Source organism: Zerene cesonia, chromosome 1, assembly GCF_012273895.1.
Source record: "Zerene cesonia ecotype Mississippi chromosome 1, Zerene_cesonia_1.1, whole genome shotgun sequence".
NCBI classification, from domain to species: Eukaryota; Metazoa; Arthropoda; class Insecta; order Lepidoptera; family Pieridae; genus Zerene; species Zerene cesonia.
In genome coordinates this window covers 1,689,155-1,712,400 of record NC_052102.1, presented here as the reverse complement: position 1 = coordinate 1,712,400, position 23,246 = coordinate 1,689,155, and the positions used below count along the sequence as shown (strand labels likewise).

Here is a 23,246-nt window from a genome sequence, read left to right as displayed (position 1 = left end):
GACAGATTCGAAATTCAAATGTAATATTTTTTTATAATTAAGTGTAACAGTATTTATGGCCAGACTAAGTATATGAGCATTCATTTTGTGCTGTTGCTTAAGGAATTCTGAGGTTGGTATATTCTATTTGATTTTGCACCGCGTTACACTTTGCTCCTCTTAAATATTATATCTTCCACCGATATTTGAGGGTAACACTATTTTTTTCACCAAGATATTTGCTGTATGTACACGGGTTTTTATCGAAAGTTTTCTTATTGTACAAATACTGAGAAGACATTTGGAAAGGAATGCAAACATATTGACAATAGAACCTTCTACGTTAAGGCGGATGTTGAATCAATACGATCATTCGAGTAAAATCAGATGGACTTTAAAGAGAGAAGTCGGACGTAATGTACCATCTTTGTAACGATCGTGTCTGTTAGAAGATTCTTCGTAGCATAATCAATGAAAGTAGTAAAATCACAATATCCAATCTTAGAACTTAAAACATTGCTTAATTAAGAAAAAACACAAAATTACTCGGAAAAACAAATTGGCCTTGCAATATTTATTGCGGAGCCGTAAGAAAACGTTGTCCATCTAGAGAGATAAATATAAACATATTTAAACAAACATATAAACACACCGAGATAAAAAAAAAACAGATTGAAATACAAAAGGTACTGTGTATTGTGTTTCTAGTAACGCTTGTGACTCAGCATTAAAGAGAGTGTCTTAGGACACCGACACTGATTTTCTGCCAAATTCAAACGCTGATCATCACGCAAAGTATGTCAATACGCTCCTTATACTTCTCCTAATATACCTTTAACTTGCCCTTAGCTAAAGCAAACAAGCTGGAAGTATATAATAATAATCATAGATGTAGCAATACCCAACACACAACCTAAGCACCTCTCAAATAACTAAACTTACAAAATATACAGACCTGTCTATTGAACTGAAAGCCAATGGCAGAAAAATATAGTTAAAAAAATCCCAATAGTAATCTCCCCAAAAACACATACAAGCCTTAAAATACTGAATATACATCCACTCACATATATCCTCCTACAAAAGCAGTGATACACCTGTGCGATTGTCAAAAAATTCTTGTCAATAGAATCATGATACTTTGGTAATCCTCACAGTTACTTGGTCAAAACTAAATTGTAAACGTTGGCGCATGTCCCCAGAAATGGGCGTGGTTTCAACCTATAAACATAAATAATAATAACAATTCATTTATTTCGTATTCATAAGCATGGTGTGTAAGCATTGTATAATGATTTTCCTCCACGATGAGATGGGAAATGACTACGGCATCTCAATCCATTCGTGATCCAACATACTTGACTGGATTCATTGTGAGTCAGAAACATTTACTTTACAGCAAGCCCGATCGGCTTGGCGCGCTGCCAGATAAAGCACCGCAAGATGCACTTTATGAGGCGTACCCAGAATATATAAAATCTTTGACAAAAATGTTGTTTCATTAGACTAGCTGGTACCTGCTACGTCACCCACGTCGTACTACATAACAAGGGCCTGTATCTGAATGTGTTTATGAATGAAGAAGTAACAACCATATATTTATATATTCTCACAAACTTTCACGTTCATGATAATAATAGGATAAGACGTAATATGAAATTACATTAAAATTGTTAATTGATTTTAAATCTCCATGTTGTTCAAGCATCAAAGTTCGTGACAATTTTGGAACAAAATCTAAAATAAATTTATCTTACTTGTAGCTCTTTGATAGCTTTAGCTCTTCTATCTTTATCTTTAACTGTGTTTCGAGTTTCGAAATAGATGTGCTGTATGAGGAGAAAAAAATTCAACTGAGGATAGGTAAGTAAAGTTTACTTTTAAGAATCAGCATATGATAATATATTTTGTTACATGTGTATTTAGTTATTAAATCAAAGCTTTTCTCTCTTCCTTATCCTTTTAATTGTAAAAATTATAGACGAGTTACTCACTTTTGAGATACAGTTTATACTAGTTCGGAAGTCAGGGGAGCTTTATGAAACTTTGTACTCAAATTTGTTTTAATGAATACGTATTTATTATCATTATCATATTAATTTGTTGAATAATCGTAAATGGTATTAAGATGCAAAATAAAGTTTATGTACAATAAAATTTATTTTCGTATCATGTTTTTTAAACATTTTTCGATTAAGTACTTTTTTACCTTACTTTTAATGACAAATCAAAATAAATGAAATATCTTATAGTTTATTAGTCATTGTTGCAAAATTCCAACCACTTTGATAATTCTGACCATAATTCGCTTCATACAAGACAGCGCTATCTAAACGCCGTTGAAAACAGCCCACATTATACAAAAACTAAAACAAGAACTCACTATCGGACGATATAAAGTTCCACTATAGCTGAGATAGTTCCCCGCGGGTCCATTGTACTGATATCATATCATACACGGAGCTGGAGAACCTGACAATTGTGATAGACGCTTTTAGTTGATATTTGAAACGTTCTTCATCACGCGGCGTCATTTTTGTATTTGTCACGACACTCCTACAATCTTCATTTCAATTCACTTTACTGAGAAACTAGGAGACCCAAAGGTTATAAGATTTTAAAAATGCCTCGTTTTCATATCTAGATATTATCTCCTAACACTTTCAGTATTGGATATAACGCAAGTCATTTTGTACGTTGGGGTTGCTCCACCAAGTAGGACGATGGTATTTAGATTGTAAGTGTCTTTATATTGGGACCCAGACACGTTCCATCGCTATGTACAGTGGCTACATATATTATAAGAAATATTCTTTAGAATACTAAGAGCAAATTCCGTCAATTGAGTGATTCTGTTTGAAAAGAAAAAAAAAGAAAAAAGAATTCGAACTGTCTTATGTCTTATGTACTGGTAATCATTCCCTTTCAAATTATTGGTAACTAACATTCCGCCCATGGCTTTGCCCGTTTATTCTGCACGAATTTCTACGGCAGAAAAAACCTTTTCATTATAAGGAGCCATGGAAATCATACCACAAAATAGCTGTAGCAACATAAAAATGGGCAAATAAATTAACAAACATATTTTCGTATTTAAAATATTATTATGGATTAGTAAGGACTAAAACTTATATTTTATTTGTTCATAAAACGTAAAAGTTTACCAAAACATCTTATTTACTGTGAATATGAAGAACTATCATAAGTTTAATTTTGAGATGTCACGAGAACTCGAAAATTGAAGCAACTTTCATCGCAGTCACTTGAACTTATTTGGAGTTGTGTTGTCGTAAAGAAAGTAATTTGAAAAATATAAGACAGAAATATTGTTGTTTCAAGGAAGAAGTTTTGTTGGCGCATTGTTTTTATTTTATATTTTTATTTAAAAAATGTTATTGAACGACAAATATCGTGCCTCATTAGCGTGGATTTTATTTCAAACTAATTTTTAGACGAAATTTTCCAAAACAATATTTCAAAAAAGGCAAATGAACAAATATAAAAGTCATTCAATTTTACGTTAAATTAAGTTTGAATAGAACAGTAAATTCCCAACCCGTCCAAAATTAATAAAAAAAACTCGTCATCGTTATTGTTTTTGGCTAGTTAAATAATTGTTCCGAAGGACAAACTTTTGCACAAAGTGGCTTCGCAGAAACATTTTCCACGTGTAAAAATGATTTTGCCCGTGATCGCGAAAAAATAAACAGACCCTCTTCAAAGAGAACTGCCTATTATAATCTCGAAACTGCTTATCTAAACTTTATTACAAAGAAGTTTTTAATGAACCCACTAGAAACTCAGATTGAGCCTGCGACTCCGCTATGGAACCAATTAGTTTAGGAGATTAAATGGTAAGGCGACGATGGAAAATTCTCGAAAACTTTTTCTTCTCAGTTTTGTGAGCTAGGCTCATTTACGTCGGCCGATTTAGCTCTTAAGGGAAATTATGAGTTTCTGAAAGATTAACCTTAACAGCTTTACTAAATTCGGTTTTAATCGGGCCAGTCGTTACGGCGACACACCTGCTTAGGCAATGTTTTAAACACCTATAAGGGTCGCGGACCTATTAATAAGGTAGACTTCGATGTAATCGAGCTAGAGATTTTTATTTGCAATTTTTAATTTACTCTGCGTATTTTTTAAACATTAGTTACCTACTTGTAGGTTTCTACTTCGTCTTCCTATAACTCAATATTTTATCATGTACAGTTTTTAAACGTTAAATCATTTACTAAACCAACATAAACAGAAATCAAAAGGATACAAAATTCTCGTTTTTATATCGCAATTTAAACAATGTTGGTAGCGTTACATGATGAAGGAGACAGTCATCATGAGCGGTGGTGGTCGCTAACATCAGGCGAACCACCACTCAGTTGCCCGCTATTTATTTAGAGTTAGCTCACAATCAACATTTGTAGTATTACCTACAAGACGTAACAGCTTAGTCTCCCCGTGACCTCGCTTGCTACAGTGAGTGTTCGGAACGTTAGGGTAAATAATATGATAAAAAAATAGCGTTCATAATCCGTAATAAGATCTTTAATTTCTATATATATAATAGTCGCTTCAAACAGACGAACTCTTCAGCTGTAAATTATAGTCAAGATTGAGATTAATAGTAAATTCGAAGCAATTATTAAAGCTATTCGGTCAACGAAGTCAGCGAAAAACTACCAGCATAAAACGAGCAAAACAATCGAAACTCGACAAACGTAAACACGCCACACATTCCGGTCACCTACAAAACAGAAAAGCGTGCGTATAAAATCCCATACATTTCAGTTTCACAATTCGTCTAATGCGAAATTTTACATTGTGTATTTCAAAACACACGCCAACAAAAATGAGTGCGACGGAGCGTCAAATTGTATGGATCGTTGTTTCGCAAGTGAAGCGGCAAATCTCTAATATGTTTTAATATCCGCACGGATCCCTGTTTACGTATCGGATACTATTATTTTTGAATATCGTATGCGGTGCCCGGGCAAACATTTACCCGTGTAATATCATCTAAATTGCCTTAATGCAGTTTGTTGAGAGTTTGCGAACGTAAATATTGGTTGTCTCTGACGGATTAGATTTTGCTTATAGTGCAACTGTTCAAATGTGTTTACATTGGTGTGGCTTCTTTTGTTATTTCTTTCTGTGCTGAAATTCTCACAATTTTATGGACGTTATGTCGTATCGTGTCGTTGTAATGTAATAATAATTTAAACGGGAGGCGAAGAATTATTTGTTTGAGAAATTAATGAAACAATATGTTAAAACTTTAATTCAATATTTTCGATTCAAGATTGTTAATATGATTATTAGATATTTGAATTATTTACGAGTATAGTCAAGTTACAATACATGTTTTATATATATTATTTTATTACAAAAATGGTGGATGTACCACTTCAGATTCTTAAACAGGGTCAAATGCCAACAATTTCTTATTAATCACAAAAATAATCACGACAATCGGTTAAAAACCCACCGAGTAACAAAACAAAAAATCAGTCCTATTGAGACGACGTTGAAAAAAGGAGATATTACAGAAATTGTAATAAGTAAGAAAGCCAAAATAAATTGAAAGTAAAGCTCAGCTTATCACGTACAAATGTAAATGATTTAATATGCCAGTTTATTTTTTCGTAAAAACACTGGATCCTAATATGGATATGGTGACAAAGTACCCACAATATTTCTAAATGATAGCTGAATACCATGGTGATTGTGTCATTGTTGTACTTTTATTTGTAATATTTAATTTTAAAATATAAAACCCCCAATTTAACATCATATTTTAATATGGTTATAATTTTTTAATATGAACCTAATATTGATTTTTTTTTGAGAGTTTGGAATAGTATCTATTTTACTGACATGGTTAATACACTAACAAGTGAGCTTCTGTAGTTGAAATAATGAAATCTATTATCCTACTAATATTATAAATGCGAAACTTTTTAAGAATGTGTATGTGTGTTTGTCGCTCTTTCACGGAAAAACTACTTAACCGATTGCAATAAAATTTGCTACGTAAACAGCTGGACAACTGGAATAACATATAGACAACATTTTATTCCGATATTCCTACGGGATACGAACTTACGCGGGTGAAACCGCGGGGCGCAGCTAGTTATTCATATAAACATTGTTTGTTGGAGTCCATTTCGATAGGCCTCGTCTAATCCACTGTACTTTAGGGCACTCCGTTCAAGTGTACATCTCATGTCCTACTTATTAATCTTGTACGAGGTTACAACTGAAATACCCAGTATATAAATATGAAGCCTTAATAAATGAAGTGGGTTTGCTGGACAACATCTAATAAACTGTTTAAAAGGCATGTTATTTCTGTTTTATTCTTACTAAGCTAAAATTTACGTAGTTGCCCGTGGCCTGTTTCGTTTTTTTTACACTTGGCCATCCTTTCCTTATCCCTTGTCTCTTCCCTTCCTCTGCAAATGGTCTTGGACGGTAGTGAACGCTTACCACTAGGCGAACCACTTGCTAGGTTGCGCGTTCTATCATCGCCTCTGCAAATCAATTGCAAAATTAGGCGAGATAGGGGATAGGTAAGAAAAGGACAGATGAGATAAATAAAGGAAAGGAATAGAAAGGACAGTCAACTACCCAGCTACATCTATCTACCCCGGGCACAATGCCATCTGTTAAAAATTAATTGGTAGACAATAATCACGTTGGAACCGTTCCAATAATTACTTCCACGATCCTCGTCTTGTTTTTACAGCAACCGATACGAGTATAATTCGACATACAGAGCTGTTATACAATAAGAGAAATCTCCAATAGAATATTGATACAAAGATAAGAGGAATGAGAAATTGTTTGTCCATGATACTTGAAATGCTATATATTTACGTAAGCGATGTTTGGGTTTATTTCTTTTGTTTTGTGATATAAACTATGGGCGTGAGTGATTTATTGTTATAATACTTGGAAACTGAGCTAATTTTGAAAGAAAGAAAGAAAATACGTTTATTATGACACATACAGGTAAAAATAACAAAGAAATAAATATAGTTAAAATATATATGTGCCTTAATTAGGCCCGCCACTCAGCGTACTGACACTGATTTTCAGTGGATGCCTTATGCCTTATTGACAGCGGATGTGTTCATGCTCGAACTATTAAATATATGAATATTATGTAAAATATAATACATGTATAATTATAATACGTGTGTAAATAATAATAATGATATACAATATTTATAAATGCACATACAGTTGTATATACATAATATTGACATATAGATAGAATATATTTTTAATAATTAAGATACAAACAATATAAGATACCATGAATAAATACCTACTTATTATATAATATACTAAGATAACTAAACAATGGAGGGGGAGGGGGAGGTTAAGACTGTTGGCGCTTTTGAAAGTCCAGAAGATATAACTTTAGTTTATTTTTAAATGTGTATAATTTTCGTATTGGACTAACTGTGCCGCGCGGTTTCACCCGCGGGCGAACCTGCAGAAGCAAGTTGTTTCTATAGCGCATGTATACATAAGCTACATAACTAAGTATCATCAAAATTCGTTGAATGGTTTATAGGTGAAATAGTAACAAACCTTCAGCTTACATCCATCCTTAAGAACTTTCACTATATAATATTAAATATAATAGATAAATATAATAAAATAACTAAAGAAATTTTGAGCAAATATTCAAATTTAATTGAGTTCAGATTTGAGTATCCCTCGTGTTCATCAAAACAAAAATATATTTATTATAATTATACCATATTTTAAACCAATTATGACAATCTGTACAAGTATTGTAAAGAGGAAAGATTTGTATGTGAGGATGTTTGTAATTTTTTCATACAAGAACTACTGGACCGATTAAAAAAATTCTTTCACCATTAAAAAGCTGTAACTTCACTGCATAAGGCTATGTATATACGAACGAAGCCGGGGCTGCTTCGTTAGTAGCTAGTTAGTACATAAAATATAATCTGTTTGAGAATTCAATCAATTTGTAAACAGCAATTCCATGTCGAGACGTCTTCAAGTTAATTACTAGAGCTTCAAGCTTGAGCAAAATATTCTAAAGGTGCGTGCATAGATATCTCACATACATTTCAGCATAAGCGGAAAAAAATCTATTAGACGAATATAATTTATAGTATAATAATCTATACTAATATTATAAAGCTGAAGAGTTTGTTTGTTTGTTTGAACGCAATAATCTCAGGAACTGCTGGTCCGATTTGAAAAATTCTTTCAGTGTTAGATAGCCTGTTATTGAGGAAGGCTATAGGCTATATATGTAGCATGGGCGAAGCCGGGGAGGACCGCTGGTAATCAATATGTGCTTCCAATGTGTTTATAATTTTGATTTACGATGCAATTTATTTAGATTACCCTCGTTTATCATATTTACCACATTTTCACTATGTTCATCATTAATACAAATATTTTTGAAGGAGCATATCTAGAGTTTGATTTAGTATTGTATTCTGTTATTGAGGCGAGTTCTTTACCAAATTCTGGGTAATTATTAAACAAAATTATAATTTAAGGAACCTCCAACACCATTTTGCATTATTGGCCACTTTGTATTAAAAATTTAACATAGGGTATCTATATAGTATTTAACTAGTCAACTTTTATTTGATTAAGGGAGTTTATGAAAAAATGTTTAACCTGACATTTATGGCGGTCGCCATCTTTGACAGATTTTCATCAAACATAGCTGCACCGGGAAGAAACTGCCATATCGAAACTGGTTTTCTTTTTTTTTTTGTCACAGTCGGCAATGGAGCTTATGGGTCGCCTGATGGTAAGCCCTACTACCGCCCATGAACATTTGTAGAGGCGTAAAGTCGATTACAGACCTTACGCCTCTACAAATGGATTGCCGACTTTAAATTGAGAAGGGATTAAGAAAGGATTGGCGAGAGGAATAAAGGAAAGGACTGGGAAGGGAAAGGAAAAGGATATGGACCTCCGGCTCCCCCACTCACCGAACGAAACACAGCAGAATGCTATTTCACGCCGGTCTTCTGTGTTGGTGTGGTACTTCCCCGGTGCGAGCTGGCCCAATTCGTGCCGAAGCGTGCTCGACTACCACATAGATGGTCCGTTCGTTGTAACGCTACGATGCCATAGATAGACATTCACACAGAAAAACATCAACATAAAACATATGATAACACTCTATTTGCGTTGCGGGTTGAAAAATCATATAATCTTAACACCAAAAACCTGAAACATTGTTTTAAAACCACGCCATAAATTTTAATATCGCCTAAATAATGTCTTTAAATCTAATCTCCATGTGTACACACCCTAATGAGTCCCACAGGTCATGAACCCCCGTTTGCACTATCCTTTATGCGCCATAAATTATTTCATTTCATTGCGTTCGACATGCTGTATTGCAAATCATGTTTGGATTAAGATTGCCTTTAGCGTATTGATCTAAAATTGGAGCGGTGACATGTTAATTAACACGAAATACCTATTCCATTGAAATAGCTGCGATTGGATTATTATATTTTCAGAATTGTGACGTTCGACTTGCATCTGAATGTGGGGTGTGAAATTTTATTTTTCAAGCGAGGCGGGAATTTGTTTTTATTTAATTCTGATAAAATATTACTATGTTCGTTAGATCAAGAACAACAAACAATAAAATCGACATTCTTTTCTATATATGAAGTATACATATTATAATTTACTTCTATATAATATATAAAACTCTCGTGTCAAAATGTTAGTTACCACATTCCTCCGAAACGGCTGGACCGATTCTCGTGAAATTTCGTGTGCAAAAAGAATTTTTTAACAATCCACTAACACCTTCCCAAAAAAGGAGGATCGCCATTCCCACTGTTCCATTTACAATTTGTTACCCGATAGCTCCGTCTGTTTTCAACCAATTGCGCTATTCTTTTTGTTTGATAGGAATTAGTTGTCATTTGGTCCCATTTAACTAACTGAAGTGGTACCTCCCCACCAGGGACATTGGTGACAATTTCTATTAAAAGGATTACTTTTATATAAATAGCTTATTTATACTCTCCAACGATATTACAACACAAAATTATTTACACATTTAAAAAGACTAGCTTTTCTTAATCGAACCAAATTTATGGCGCTATAATTTCATTTCTACTCGATCACATCCAATTGATTGCTCAAACTACAACACAATCAACACGTCCATGATTAGCCGAGCTCAATACAAATTTCTTCTACCACTCGCTCCATTAAACAAGCCAGCCATATCTCCTAGACTTAGCTAAATTGTTCCCTCAAGAGATTGCACCCTCACAGTCTGAATGCACTAATCGCCTCGCTAATCCACTTGGCCTGTTAATTGTTGGCACATTCACATTCTGAATGTAGCATTTGTAGGTTCAACTTATGTGGGAATTAGGGAGTAATACAAGTTTTGGTAGTGATTTAGATTCGACAGTCTTCGTAAGTTTGGTTGAAGTAACGACTTGAATTATGCTTGTGTATTAGTTTCGAAGTAATAATTGATAAGAAGCTGGTTGTTTAGGGTCTCAAGAAAATTGTTATAACGCCATTTTTGAAATACCACATACACACTATAAAATCCCTACCAATATTATAAAGGTGAAATAAACTTTTCACGCCTAAACGACGTAAGCGTTTTGGACAAAATTTGGTATAGACATAGTTTGAGAACAGGGGAAGAAAAAAAGATAGTTTTTATCCCGGAAATCCCACTGGCATGGAATCTCATTCCCACTGACATAAGTAAAACGTCGGACTACTACTAATGGTTACTAACTAAACGGTTATTTCTTTCCTTTGACTACCTATGTGGGCGAAGCCGCGGGAAAAGCGCTAGTCTTTTATAGTCTTTTAGATAGAATTGATAGAAATTTAGTTAATTCTTTAAATATTCTCACGTTCTTGGTTGATAAGTAGCTAATAAAAGATTTTTTAAAAGGAATAATACAAGGAACCATCACAACGACATTTTCGCAGTCTTGGTCCAAAAAGAAGTTAAAAAAAAAAGTTTTTTTTACATCCATTCATTTAATATTTCAGTATCATTTTCATAATATCATCTTTCCGATTGTGTAATTTAACGATAACAATAACAGCTCTCATAACTCATTAACCCAATCGTTTCATTGTAGCTAAAATCTTGAAACTTTAAATGTATAAAAATTAATAACCATCTGGCACGAGTTGGGAACGCGAAGCGCGGTTTGCGGCTACAGCAAAGTGCTCCGCGATAATTGGATCTACCTCTTTTAGATGTCTGACTTCCAAGCGTTATATTGTTTTTCTTTTAACGTTATTTCGTAAATTCTATTGCTTTTACTGTTTGAGCGGTAACCGTTAATTGTCAATCAAACTTCGTTTGTAATTGTCTCGATCTTGGTCAGCCTAAAGGATAACTAAGTAAATGAAGAAATATATGCTTCTGAACATAGCAATGTTCGACATGAGATATACCTAGGATATTTTATTATTTTTATACATTTATCAGATCATATTATAGAGTAGACGCCTGTCTCAAATACAAATTGTTCTGCAAGATGTTGTTTACCTATTACTGCATATAAAATATACGAGAAAAAACGTATGAGTATATTTCTTTAGAGGTTTACATGACTTAAAAGGCTAAATGGATGACAGCTTAAAGTTAATTCGTCATAAATTTGAAGGTACATAAAAATATAAGAATATACTTATGTTTAACTTTAAATTTTGCAGTCAACTCGCCATTTGTAGTATCCATTGTGAAATAATGGCGGGAATAATTTCTTATTGTTTTTTTTTTTTTAAAAAAGCTAAGTTAGTGCGGTTAGTTCAATGGCAAGTTTTCAATGAGCAGCGTTAATTGGATACTCGGTGAAATGCTAGACTAAGAGTTGCTGATAAAATTAAAATGTACACTAGATTTCTTTCAATCCATATCATATTAAACAGATAATGTATTTTTTTTCAATGCAAATTAGAATCTGAATTACGCTTAATTTAATTACGATACATATTTACATACAAATGTGTAAGAAAAATCTTCCACATTTATGTAACGATGACTGAAACTAAATGAAAAATTCTAATAAATGAAGATAACATAATTCTCTTAATAATAAAATAACAGATTTCGCTACTCTAAAAAAAATTAAAAAACATTTTAATGAAATCATTCATTATTTTCTGCAATAATCCAGTTAATGAAACACAATGGAGGAAAATTATTAACTCTTTGGCTATTTCTAAACCGCACCTGTCTGATGCTAAAAACCTTCCTCCACGCTATTTCGAAACAATCATAATGAAATTTCACTGTTAAATTTCTTTAATAGATTTCATTTTTCATTTTTTTTTTGCCTCTTATTGGTCGTTGAAGCTTTTAATGGATACTAGCACAATTTGTACTGAAATCATAATAATTCTCATATACTTTATATATACATTGAAAGCCTTTGGTACAGTGGTTAATGTGAATGGTTCTAGGTTCGATTCCCGGTGGGAACGCACAAAACATCTCGGTCTGGCTGGACACAGATCTGCTGATTACTTAATTGTCTATATAGAAAATCTATCAGTGATACAGACTGTTATCTAAGGTCTGCTATTTGTTCACCGTGTTTTTTGTTTCTAGTTTCATTTTAAATAGAGAAAATATTACTATTCAATGTAGAATATATTTGTTTGTATCGAAATCAAATCTTTTCAAAATAAGTGTGTAAAAAACCTGTGTTACCTTGTTAATAGAAGTACCTTCATTTTATTTTTTTCTGTTCGATTTTACGTGAGTATTATGCATTACCCTTTAACTTGATATTAAACGTATTTTTCATTACAATATTTGGTCACTGGACCACGCTCGCTATAAAGTGACCAAAACTTCGAGACAATGAATAAATCCGTTTCAAATCGCGTTTAAAACTCTTCACTTACTGGAGTATGTTTGATAAGAATTATAAAACACCGTATCCCGTCTGCCACAAAGTTTTCGCAAATCGAAAAGCATACTTCACGAATTTCAGTATTCCTTCGTCATTAGGGAGCATTAATTCAGCGGAGATTATGCGACGAAGCCCAAACTTGCTCCTCTGGCGTGGACTAGTTTCGAAGTCGCTTTTAATAGTGACGCGATAACTTAACCGGTTTACGAATATCGATGAAGGCAACGCACACAAAAGAGCGTCACAAAATCACCTAACCGAACGATCTGTCACCCAATACGAATTCCACACATTGTTTCCAATGTAATATCCGCAAAAATGTTATATAAATTTCACATCCCCGTATCAGCTATCAGCATGTATCCGACGCAAAATTAACTTCCGATTGCGCCACAATTTTAATGGTCCGCCAAAAGATCGATAATATCGATATGAAATATTGGATCGGGCATCCCTAGTTATCGATAGCAGAGCTGGACTATTGCCAACTGGTCTCCATCATCGGCGATAATTACCGCCCAAATGCGGCTTTCGGACTTATTACGTGAGTCCTTGTATATTGCATCGTCGTGATGTTTTTGTTTTTGGACAAATAGTTCGTAACCAGCAATGTATAATCCATCAGCGATAAGGTCAACCTTCAGGTTGCAATTGAAATAAATAAAGGCTAGTTTTCACAGTATGCTATAATATATCACAATGAGGGAATATTGTTTTTGAAAATCATGTTAAGTTTCATTAAACACTTTAATCGTATTATTAAACATAGTAAAAACATATTAAGATATAGTTGTCGGTTCAATAACGGATAAATGAATATGTACCGATATTCATAATTAGGATACATATATCCATTATTTTAATACACTCCATCTAGTGCAGCATGCACTGATACCCTGTAAATTTGGCATTTATCAGTTTTGTTTTAAAATATTAATATATTCATCAACACAATGTAACCTAAAACAAAAGAACGAATATATCTGTATTCAATTTAAATTTTACATCAATAGACTTTCGTAATCGAATGTATCATTTAAATAGATAAAAATACTTTTTTACTTAATCATGATACAACAATTCACATACCCAAACAGATGACCTGAATTGAATTGAAGAAACAATCAATTAGGAGCCTACACCATTCAGCCAAGTCAAGTATTTGCCACCTCCATAATCATTAGAACAACGCGGAGGCATTAGACACAGAATGTCGAACTAATGGTACATTAGCCGATGAAGCGGTCGCTTAAATCTCAATTGTGTCGCTTGACTTACGATTATGAGCACGCAGGAGTAAACTGGCCTTGTACGTGTTAATTGCTAATGGTAACAATCGATGCATTGTCGGACAATATATCAATGTATCTCCCATAACTGATAGCTTTAGATACTGCGAAGTGTTCTGCTTTGGTTTCCTTTGGGATGGTACATTTAGACTTGAAGAAGATTTAGTGGAATTTTACTATCAATCTCCGATCTGAAAGTGGTTTGTGATGTCACTTAATTGATTGGGCAAAGATACTTACTCGAATAGATACCTTATAACGTAAATAATTAGATACTAGCTGTGCCCCGCGGTTTCACCCGCGTAAGTCCGTATCCCGTAGGAATATCGGAATAAATAGTTGCCTATATGTTATTCCAGTTATCCAGCTGTCTACGTACCAAATTTCATGGCAATTGGTTCAGTAGTTTTTACGTGAAAGAGTAACAAACATCCATACATCCATACTAACTTTCGCATTTATAATATTAATAGGATTACGCGCCACGACATTACGATATCAGAACTTTAATTTTTAATATTAAAGAGACTTGATAACGTAAATAAATAACGAGAATATGAAAATAACTTAGTGTATTAGTATGGTATATTAAACAAAATAATAAAATATGAGAAGATAAACAATACGATTATAATATTCAACTTTTGTATCAATTGAATCCATATCCTCAAGATCCACTGTGGTCTATCAGTGGAAACTTAAAAAGTCTCCGCCATGCATAATTAAAGTTGATACTACCGCCAATATAGTTTACCTCACACAGATGCCGGCGCCGAGTCTATTCGAATCGGATCGAATAAAATTGTTATCGTATCGATTTTCGATTCCCATATCCCGGTATCGCGTGATCACGGCACTTTGGAGCAGGCGTTGGCGGTATTCCAGTTTTCTTTCCGACCATTGTTATAATCGCTATTCATGATTATTATCGTTCTAAAATTATTTGCATAGGTTACCGTTTCGCGTTATTAACGAGCGATTCATTTTATCGGATATTGTGTATCGTGTCCCGGTATCGGTACGATATAATGTGGATTTTAGTGAATGACTCTTTTTGATGGATACTGAGCATCTAATGTATTCCATTTATACATCTTAAAGTTTTATATCTATACTAATATATAAAGAGGAAACATTTGTAATGTTTCTTTTGTTTTATTATATATCACGGTCCAAGTCGGGACGAATAAACCGCTCGGGGCGTTTATAAAATAGTTATGACGGAATACGCTTATAAAACCATAATAATATGCAAATATATTCAGCTAATAGAATTAACTTAATCACGATCAGGAAAACTGCCCGTCATACGCAGAAAATAATTTTTCACATAATTAAGGTCAACATTATAGCATTAATTAAATTATATCGAACTAAAAATAGATTTTTAAGTAGTTCATTTATCTTTCTCGTTATATTAATTTCTCGTTCAAACACTTTATGGAATTATGGAAAATTACAGGTATAAATTGAAATTTATGTATATTTATAATATAGATTCAGTGTTGATTAATAGAAAAAATTCTATAAAAACAATAGCATTTGCAATAATTCTATACCACCGAACTCCCAGGGGCATCCCCTATCACTTAAAATTCTAAAATGGGACATTTAACATAAAAAATATTACATCACTCAGTTGACAGCGTGAGTTTGCGTTAACGAGAAAAAAATATATTCGAATTTAGAATCTCTTTAGTTTTTAGGTTATGTTACATTGATTGAAAAGTCAAACAACCAATGATATTTATATCGAATTCATAGTTATGTATAACTATGAAAACGATATTCTTAAAAAAGCGTTTTTAAGTCTTAAGTACTATAATAATAAATACCATATTTCTACACAAAATAGTTCATGTTGCAATTCATTCGCTCTATAAAATCGCAACATTTCCACTGCACCGTAAAAATACACCAAGTTTCACGTTTATTTTTAGTTCTTTATAATTTTATAACATGTAAATGCATTCACATTAAACGTGACAACTTTGCTGCGATGTTGCTTTCACAGGTCAGTGATCTAATGATGTTTGGTTTCGAAGCTTTATTTTTCTCTGCTTTACGCTATTAATTAATTATTCAAGTAACTATGGTGAGTGTTTCATAAATAAACTGCATAGAATACAAAATTTAATGATTAATTTATCAACTTTATTCTATACGTACGTTTTAGAACTGATTTTTTTAATTACTATTAGATTATACTAGAAGCGCCCCGTCTGTATCCCGTAGGAATATCGGGATAAAAAGTAGCCTGTATGTTATTCCAGTTGTCCAGCCATGTACGCACCAAATTTCATTGCAATCGGTTCAGTAGTTTTTGCGTGAAAGAGCAACACACACACACAACCTTACAAATTTCCGCATTTATAATATTACTAGTAGGATTAATTAATTGCTAATGGCAGCAGAATATCCCAGACACGGAAATGTAAAAGTTAAAAAGGTGTTAATTGTTATGAAAACTCATAACACGTTTTGAAGATTTGACCTTGATTATGTAGGAACCAACTTCTACGTCTAGTACTTAATTCTATCTTATCTACTTACCGTTATTCTCTTCAGCTGCCGCTTGCCCTTGTACCACGTGATGATAGCCGGAGGCCGACTACCAGCTGACTCGCAGGCGACCTCGTACCTCCGCTCTGCTGTGAGTACTCCTCCCTCCCCCATCTCCGCTGGCTTCTTAATTTCTACTGTTAGCGGCCTTACTGTAAACCATATTGTTAATGGTCATTCAAATATCTTTACATACACGTGTCTTAACTAGCTGACTCTCGGTTGATTGGTCTGCATCAAAAGTAATATCTTTGCAAAATTTTTCAGCACTGCTTCGCTTCTAATAGCCAGTTTTCCTCAATAAAGACAACAAAAAACGACTATTTCAACTAAACCAGTAGTTCCCAAGACAAACGTCTTAAACTAAATAAACAGACGAACTCTTCAGCACATACGTATATGGCAATAAGATAAACTAATGATCGGAAATTGATTTCTTGAAATGTGTTTTTTATATTCTTTATGTTACAATACGCTATTCAATTTCCAATCTTAATAGATGTAGTCGTCTTTTGTAGTCAAAACAAAATACAAGCATCTTTTTATTGGGTATATTTAGGTTATATTTACTTTCAGAAAAAAACACACGTTTCTAAAAATAATTGAAACGTATATTTCTTGTAAATCAGGCAAAGGAGTTGGTAGGTTTTATGGCAAGCAACTACCACGTACTGGCAAATATTGGCAGCACCTTACGTCTCAGCAAATGCACTACACTAGTTGTACTTACAAAACATATCCAAAACCAATGAGACTTCTTTCGGCGGGACCAGATGCGAGTTGGCGGCCTGGCAGGTGAACACCGCCGCGTAGTCGGCCCGCCGTATAGCTGGCCACATCAGCCTGTTCTCTATGACGTCACCGGTGTTGTGTTCATACTCCTCGTCCACTAGAACACCGTTGACAAGCCACCGAACAGACGGCTCGGGTCGGCCTGGAACAAGAGAAATTTGAAATGGATTCTAGACAATTGGAAGAAGGTGCAAATTAAATTCACATTGGTCTGGAATTTTTTTGGGGGCTTCTACAGATATCGCTACGATTCGCTATGTTGTTTTTGCAGTTACGTCTATAAGTGACACAATCTGTGGTATATGAAGTTGAATAACCCAATGAAAAAGTTGTATAAAAATACCAAACCAAACAAACAAACCCAGCTTCGAAAGGTTTTCCCGTTGTGCCTTAATCCGACACCATGGTTATTAATTTATAAAATCTGATGTCTTCTCAAAATTTGTTAGGTTTTTAACGAACAAACTTTCAACAAATTATAATTGGTGTTCTCTACATTTTCAAATAAAATTGTCGTCTGGGCAAATATCATAACATTATTAAAACAAACATGCTCATAATGGTACTCAGGACATATTCAGAATGACATATTTTAATGACGAAGTACAAGTATACTTTTGGATGATAATTTACCCATGTATTATTGTGTGTTTAATATTATATTGTGTGGCTTAAGCAGAATAGATGACGTTTTACTTTGACCTTTTTATTTTTAAACAAAATGAATAAATACAAAAAGGTTATTGAGTTACATTTCCATTAAATTCAGATTTTCCAGACACTGATCAACGCATATAGGATACAACTTAGAAATGTCGGATAGACGATTTGGTCACCAATGGAAACTTATACAGAAAAACGCTAATTAACCAACCAATGTACAGGTGAACTAATTTAATTATCTTAAAATCAACATATTTACAACAAACCCTTCACAGAAAGAAGTAAAATTACTCGACGGCTGTTCTATTAAATTTTTATTTAAATAAGAATTTCAATAAACGATATAGCTTCAAATGTGAATTAAACCAATTATGTGTATAATTTAAATTAAATTTTTTTATTTTTTTTTTATTACACAAGTTCTTCTACGGTAATACTTAACATAATCATATTAGCAGTGCATATGTCTAGATAACTACTTTGTGTTTTTTTCTATTTATGTTCACTGTGAGACGTAGAGGTAACAATTATTGTAAATTAGTTATGTGTTTATGTCCTTAATTCTAAATACTGTAATTGTTTCTGTTAGATCTCTAATAAATAAATGAATAGGAATACAATACCTTCTTGTAATGCTAATAATTCCACATTAAACAATCCAAAATATACGTTTAGAGTAACCGGAATAACCCACGATCCACATAGACCACTCGTTGACAACGAAGTTCAAACTACAAAACGCGCACGGAAAGCAATTCACACGAGTTTCCGCTGTAAGATTTGCCTCCGACCACTTTGCCCAAATTAAATCAGGAATAGTGTTAGTGCGTCCAATCTAATTCATAGTGTCAATGGATTCAATTTGGATTTGAGTTCCTCGAAGTTGCTGGGGCATGCATCTATTCATGAAATCGGTTAGCACATGCTCCTAGTTTTCGCCCGGAGTTGGGAGTGATTTTATGGAGGACGAATTTATTTTCCTATTAAATTAGAAACGGTTGAGTGGAGTCTGGTGAACGGTGGGGCTTTAGTTATTGTTCCGTGTCTGGTTAGTTTAAGATTTTATCATGTGATTTAATACTTTTTTTAAAAGGGCGACAATATGATTTGACAGAATTTTCAATGTGAAATGATTGCAATATATTTATTATTTTAATAGTAGATTTATTTAAATGAATGTGTAAATGTTCTGGTAATTTATCATTAAATAAGTGTATTTTTAAGAGACATGCTCATGGATGTAGATAATTATTTTGATATAATTTTACCAACTTGAAAAAAAGGAGGATTTAATTTTTAGTTTTATAGCATTGAAATGCTTTATAAATGAGAAATTTTGAAAGAATAGAAAAAAATTGATCACGAGGCAGGATTCGAACCTGCGTATCTTGCCTAACCGTAGCAACGCCTAGCCTCTCGGCCACCCGTGATCCTGCCACAGTAATCGAATTTCTTCTACTCTTTCGGTTTCATGTGCCTAAGGGGCACCCCACGCCATCTATTGAGATGATTAAGAACCATCACAACCAATACGAAACATTATTTCAATGATTACAATATTGTATCGATGCAACGCGGCCTTTGTTAAATTTAATTTTTAGTTTTATAGCATTGAAATCAAAATTTCTCAAAAAGGAGGATGTTATCAATTCGATTGTATTTTTTAATTCTATTATCGTTGATGTTATATATCGATTCGTCCAGTAAGGGGAACCTATACTTATGATTCGTTTTTTATTTCAATTGATGCCCATGTGGTCCCCTTTAAATTTTGTCTAGTTCTGAAGATTTGAAGGTGGTTCAGTCTTTTGTTATTTTTATTATAAAAGAGCAGATTTTGCATGAATTTACTCCTGAGACTCTTTGTCATTTTAAACATTATTCCTAAAGTTTCCTATTCCACTGAATTCTCGTTTATAGCAAACAAAATGCAATTCACAATATAAATAAAGGTGCACTTAACTTGTAAGGAAGTTAACAATTTTAATGAGTTTATACAACGTTCCGGATCCAATTGTAATTTAGAATCTCGGGTATTGCAATATTGTCTGACATCTCCTTAAATTAGTTGCTAGCTCTCCAGTTCTTATTATGTTGAAATAAACATTTGAGTCACCTGCATTTCCGTTTTATTCCTTAGCTTGTTGTGAATGATAAATATTTCTTTATTGTGTTTTCGTTATTATGCTGTTGTTTTTTAACGGAAAAATCTGAAACTGATGGCCAATTATGTATAACGTCCATTCGAATTGAGGAATTTGTTTTATAAAAATGGTGAAAAAAATTTAACGACATAAACGTTTTGTAAACCCCTAAATAGCTATTGAATTTATTGTTAAAAACAATCAGTTAAGTATCACTCTGAAATTGAATAAACGCGACAAATATTCAATGGTTTTTGAAAGCTCTTTGTACTCTTACGAATCAGCAGTTTGAGATGGACAATCGTTATTCGATATTATGGTTTTAATTAATATTTATAAATTTAATAAATTATTTTTCTGTACTGCTCGTTCACCTTACGGAATCCTAAAAATCAATCGAAGCAGCTTCCACCTTTCGTAATTACAAATAAAGCAGGTCACGAGCTAGCGTACTCCAGTGCTTAAATTCAGCCTAAAAGCAATAATCACACGCCAAAACGAAATTTATTTCGATAACCATAAGGACTACTCTTGTACTGTTTTTCCACTCAGTTAAACAAGCAATGCTTATTTAAATTAGATTTCGGTGTTTGCGCAAACACGCTGCTGAAATAATGAATTCGTTCACGTTGGTATTTTATTTATTAGTAATTTCTTATGAATTACATTATTTGTATCAGACAAGAAACAAAGAAATAACTTTGTATTTCTTTAATTTGATACTATACTCTTTATGTTATTCAAATTTGATACCAAAAAGTGAAAGCAAAATTTGGTTTATTCGGCAGTCTTGTCTGTAATTTCAATTTCGATAGTGAAAATTTTAATATTAAGCTTAAAATGGAAATAGACAAATGGTCACAATTATATATTATATATTTACAATTATTTTTTAATGCGTATCTCGAAGTTACTATTTTCAATCAATCAATATTCTTCTTAAGGTACATATCTAAGAACTCTCTTCTACAAAATTTGTTCAAATGAGGAAATAAATAAAAAATACATGATAAAAAAATAAAAAGAGGACAATTTGTATGGCGGCCTTATCACTTAGAAGTATCTTCCCAGGCTTGTTTTTTTATTTAGAAATACAAGAAAACGCTATATTTAAAGAGTCTTATTAAAATCATGTCACGCCCATAACAACCAACAGTTTCAATTTATACTCAAAACAAATACAATTATAGAACCATCACAAATAATATTCGCCTGCCACAATGAAACTGCACACTATCCGTGTGACTAAGTAATTATATTGAATTTTCATTAGCATCCACTATTAGTTCGGTAATAGAATATAATGCGCGGTATGTCTATTAGTGATATTAAATTTAAATGAAGCAAGGAGCATTTAATTAGTGCTCATATTAAAATAGAACATCGTACTAATGATGTGACGTATGGGCAATGTATGTCGATATTGCTATGTCATTAGATAAAAGATACGCTTTTAGATGGATTTTAAGGGCGATTTATTCATTATATTATTTAACCCGACGTTTCGAACTTTACAGCGAGTGTGGACACGGGGATACATTCGTTTGGAGATTTCGTCTTTAATTTCTAAATGTGATATTCGCGTTTAATTAAATACAAGAAAATACTATGCTACGCTTTTGTTAAAAACTATATCCAAGGGTTATTTATTAGTCTTTGCAAAATAATTTGAGACTTACTGGTATGCTATTAGAGTCTTTGTTAGTGCAAATGAATAAATTTGCAACAATTAAAACAGCTGCAAATACACAATTTCTTAATACTTTCAAATTTTATCTAATATATAAAATTCTCGTGTCACAGTTTTCGTTGCCATACTCCTCCGAAACGGCTTGACCGATTTTGATGAAATCTTTTGTGCTTATCCGGTATCTATGAGAATCGGCCAACATCTATTTTTCATACCCCTAAATGATAAGAGTAAGGCAGAACAGCGTTTGCCGGGTGCAGCTAGTAGCTATATAAATAACTCTAATTCAAAAATATATTATGATGTTGCAATATTAGCTGCTATCATAAAAATTTATCGGAATAGGCAAATTCTACTTACGTAATATATATAGTACATAAAAATGTACAAACCAAAAAAAAAAGAATAAGTATATTACAATTATGTTTTGTTGGTCATATCCATTGTCTACCAGGAGCATGTTTAACAAAAGGTCAAGGTCATCAGCGTTCACATTCTCAGTTTTAATGATGCCCCTTTTTTAATTTCAGTTGTAATTATTTGAACGTAAACGTAATCTTCAGAAGAGCAGGACGTAATTCAGTCGATGCTATATCTGAATAGTTATCAATGAAATGTTTATTAAATAGAATTTCAAATATCAAACCCTATTAATATAGAAGCTAATAATGAAAATCTAAAACATCCAGACAATAAGCGTCAGTTTATAAATCGTCCTCTTGCTTATTAGGAATTAAACGGCAAATTTGTCGGAAATGGCCTATCGATTTTATCTGATTATAAGATAGTTAAAATTCAAATTGACAAGGGTCGGTGTGTTATTTGCATAATCGTGAAATTGATTGGAGGGTTTTCTTCAGGAACAGGTAAAAGAATCAATTGTTCCGAGGGCAGATGTCGTTCTAATGAGGTGGATTTAGTGGAAGTCTTCGCTTTGGGCGCCTGTTGCTTTTGTGAAAATGATTTCTTCCTTGCAAGGGGTGAGGGATCGTGTGCTCAATGAGGATGGAGTTAAATAGATGGTAATTCTACACCGTTCGTAAATCTATTATGAATTTTGGGCTGGATATTGTTTTTGTATGAAAAACGGATTGGTAGATTTCAAAATTTCCTGCTAAACTCCTGGTGTATTTTTATTATAATAAGCTTACACGATCGCCTTTGAAACAATGTGGACATTTACAAGTGA

At 33.1% G+C, this 23,246-nt stretch overlaps 1 protein-coding gene across 2 annotated transcripts in view; it reads right to left on the bottom strand.

Moving 5' to 3' along the window:
* LOC119829243 (nephrin) overlaps positions 1 to 23,246 on the bottom strand; it is a 336,867-nt gene that overhangs the window by 108,597 nt on the left and 205,024 nt on the right. For both annotated transcript variants that reach the window (XM_038351653.1, XM_038351643.1), the window contains exons 6-7: positions 17,499 to 17,702; positions 16,760 to 16,920 (exon numbers count right to left, since the gene is read on the bottom strand). In XM_038351653.1, the coding sequence (XP_038207581.1) occupies positions 16,760 to 16,920; positions 17,499 to 17,702 (365 nt within the window). The remainder of the gene's footprint in view (positions 1 to 16,759; positions 16,921 to 17,498; positions 17,703 to 23,246) is intronic.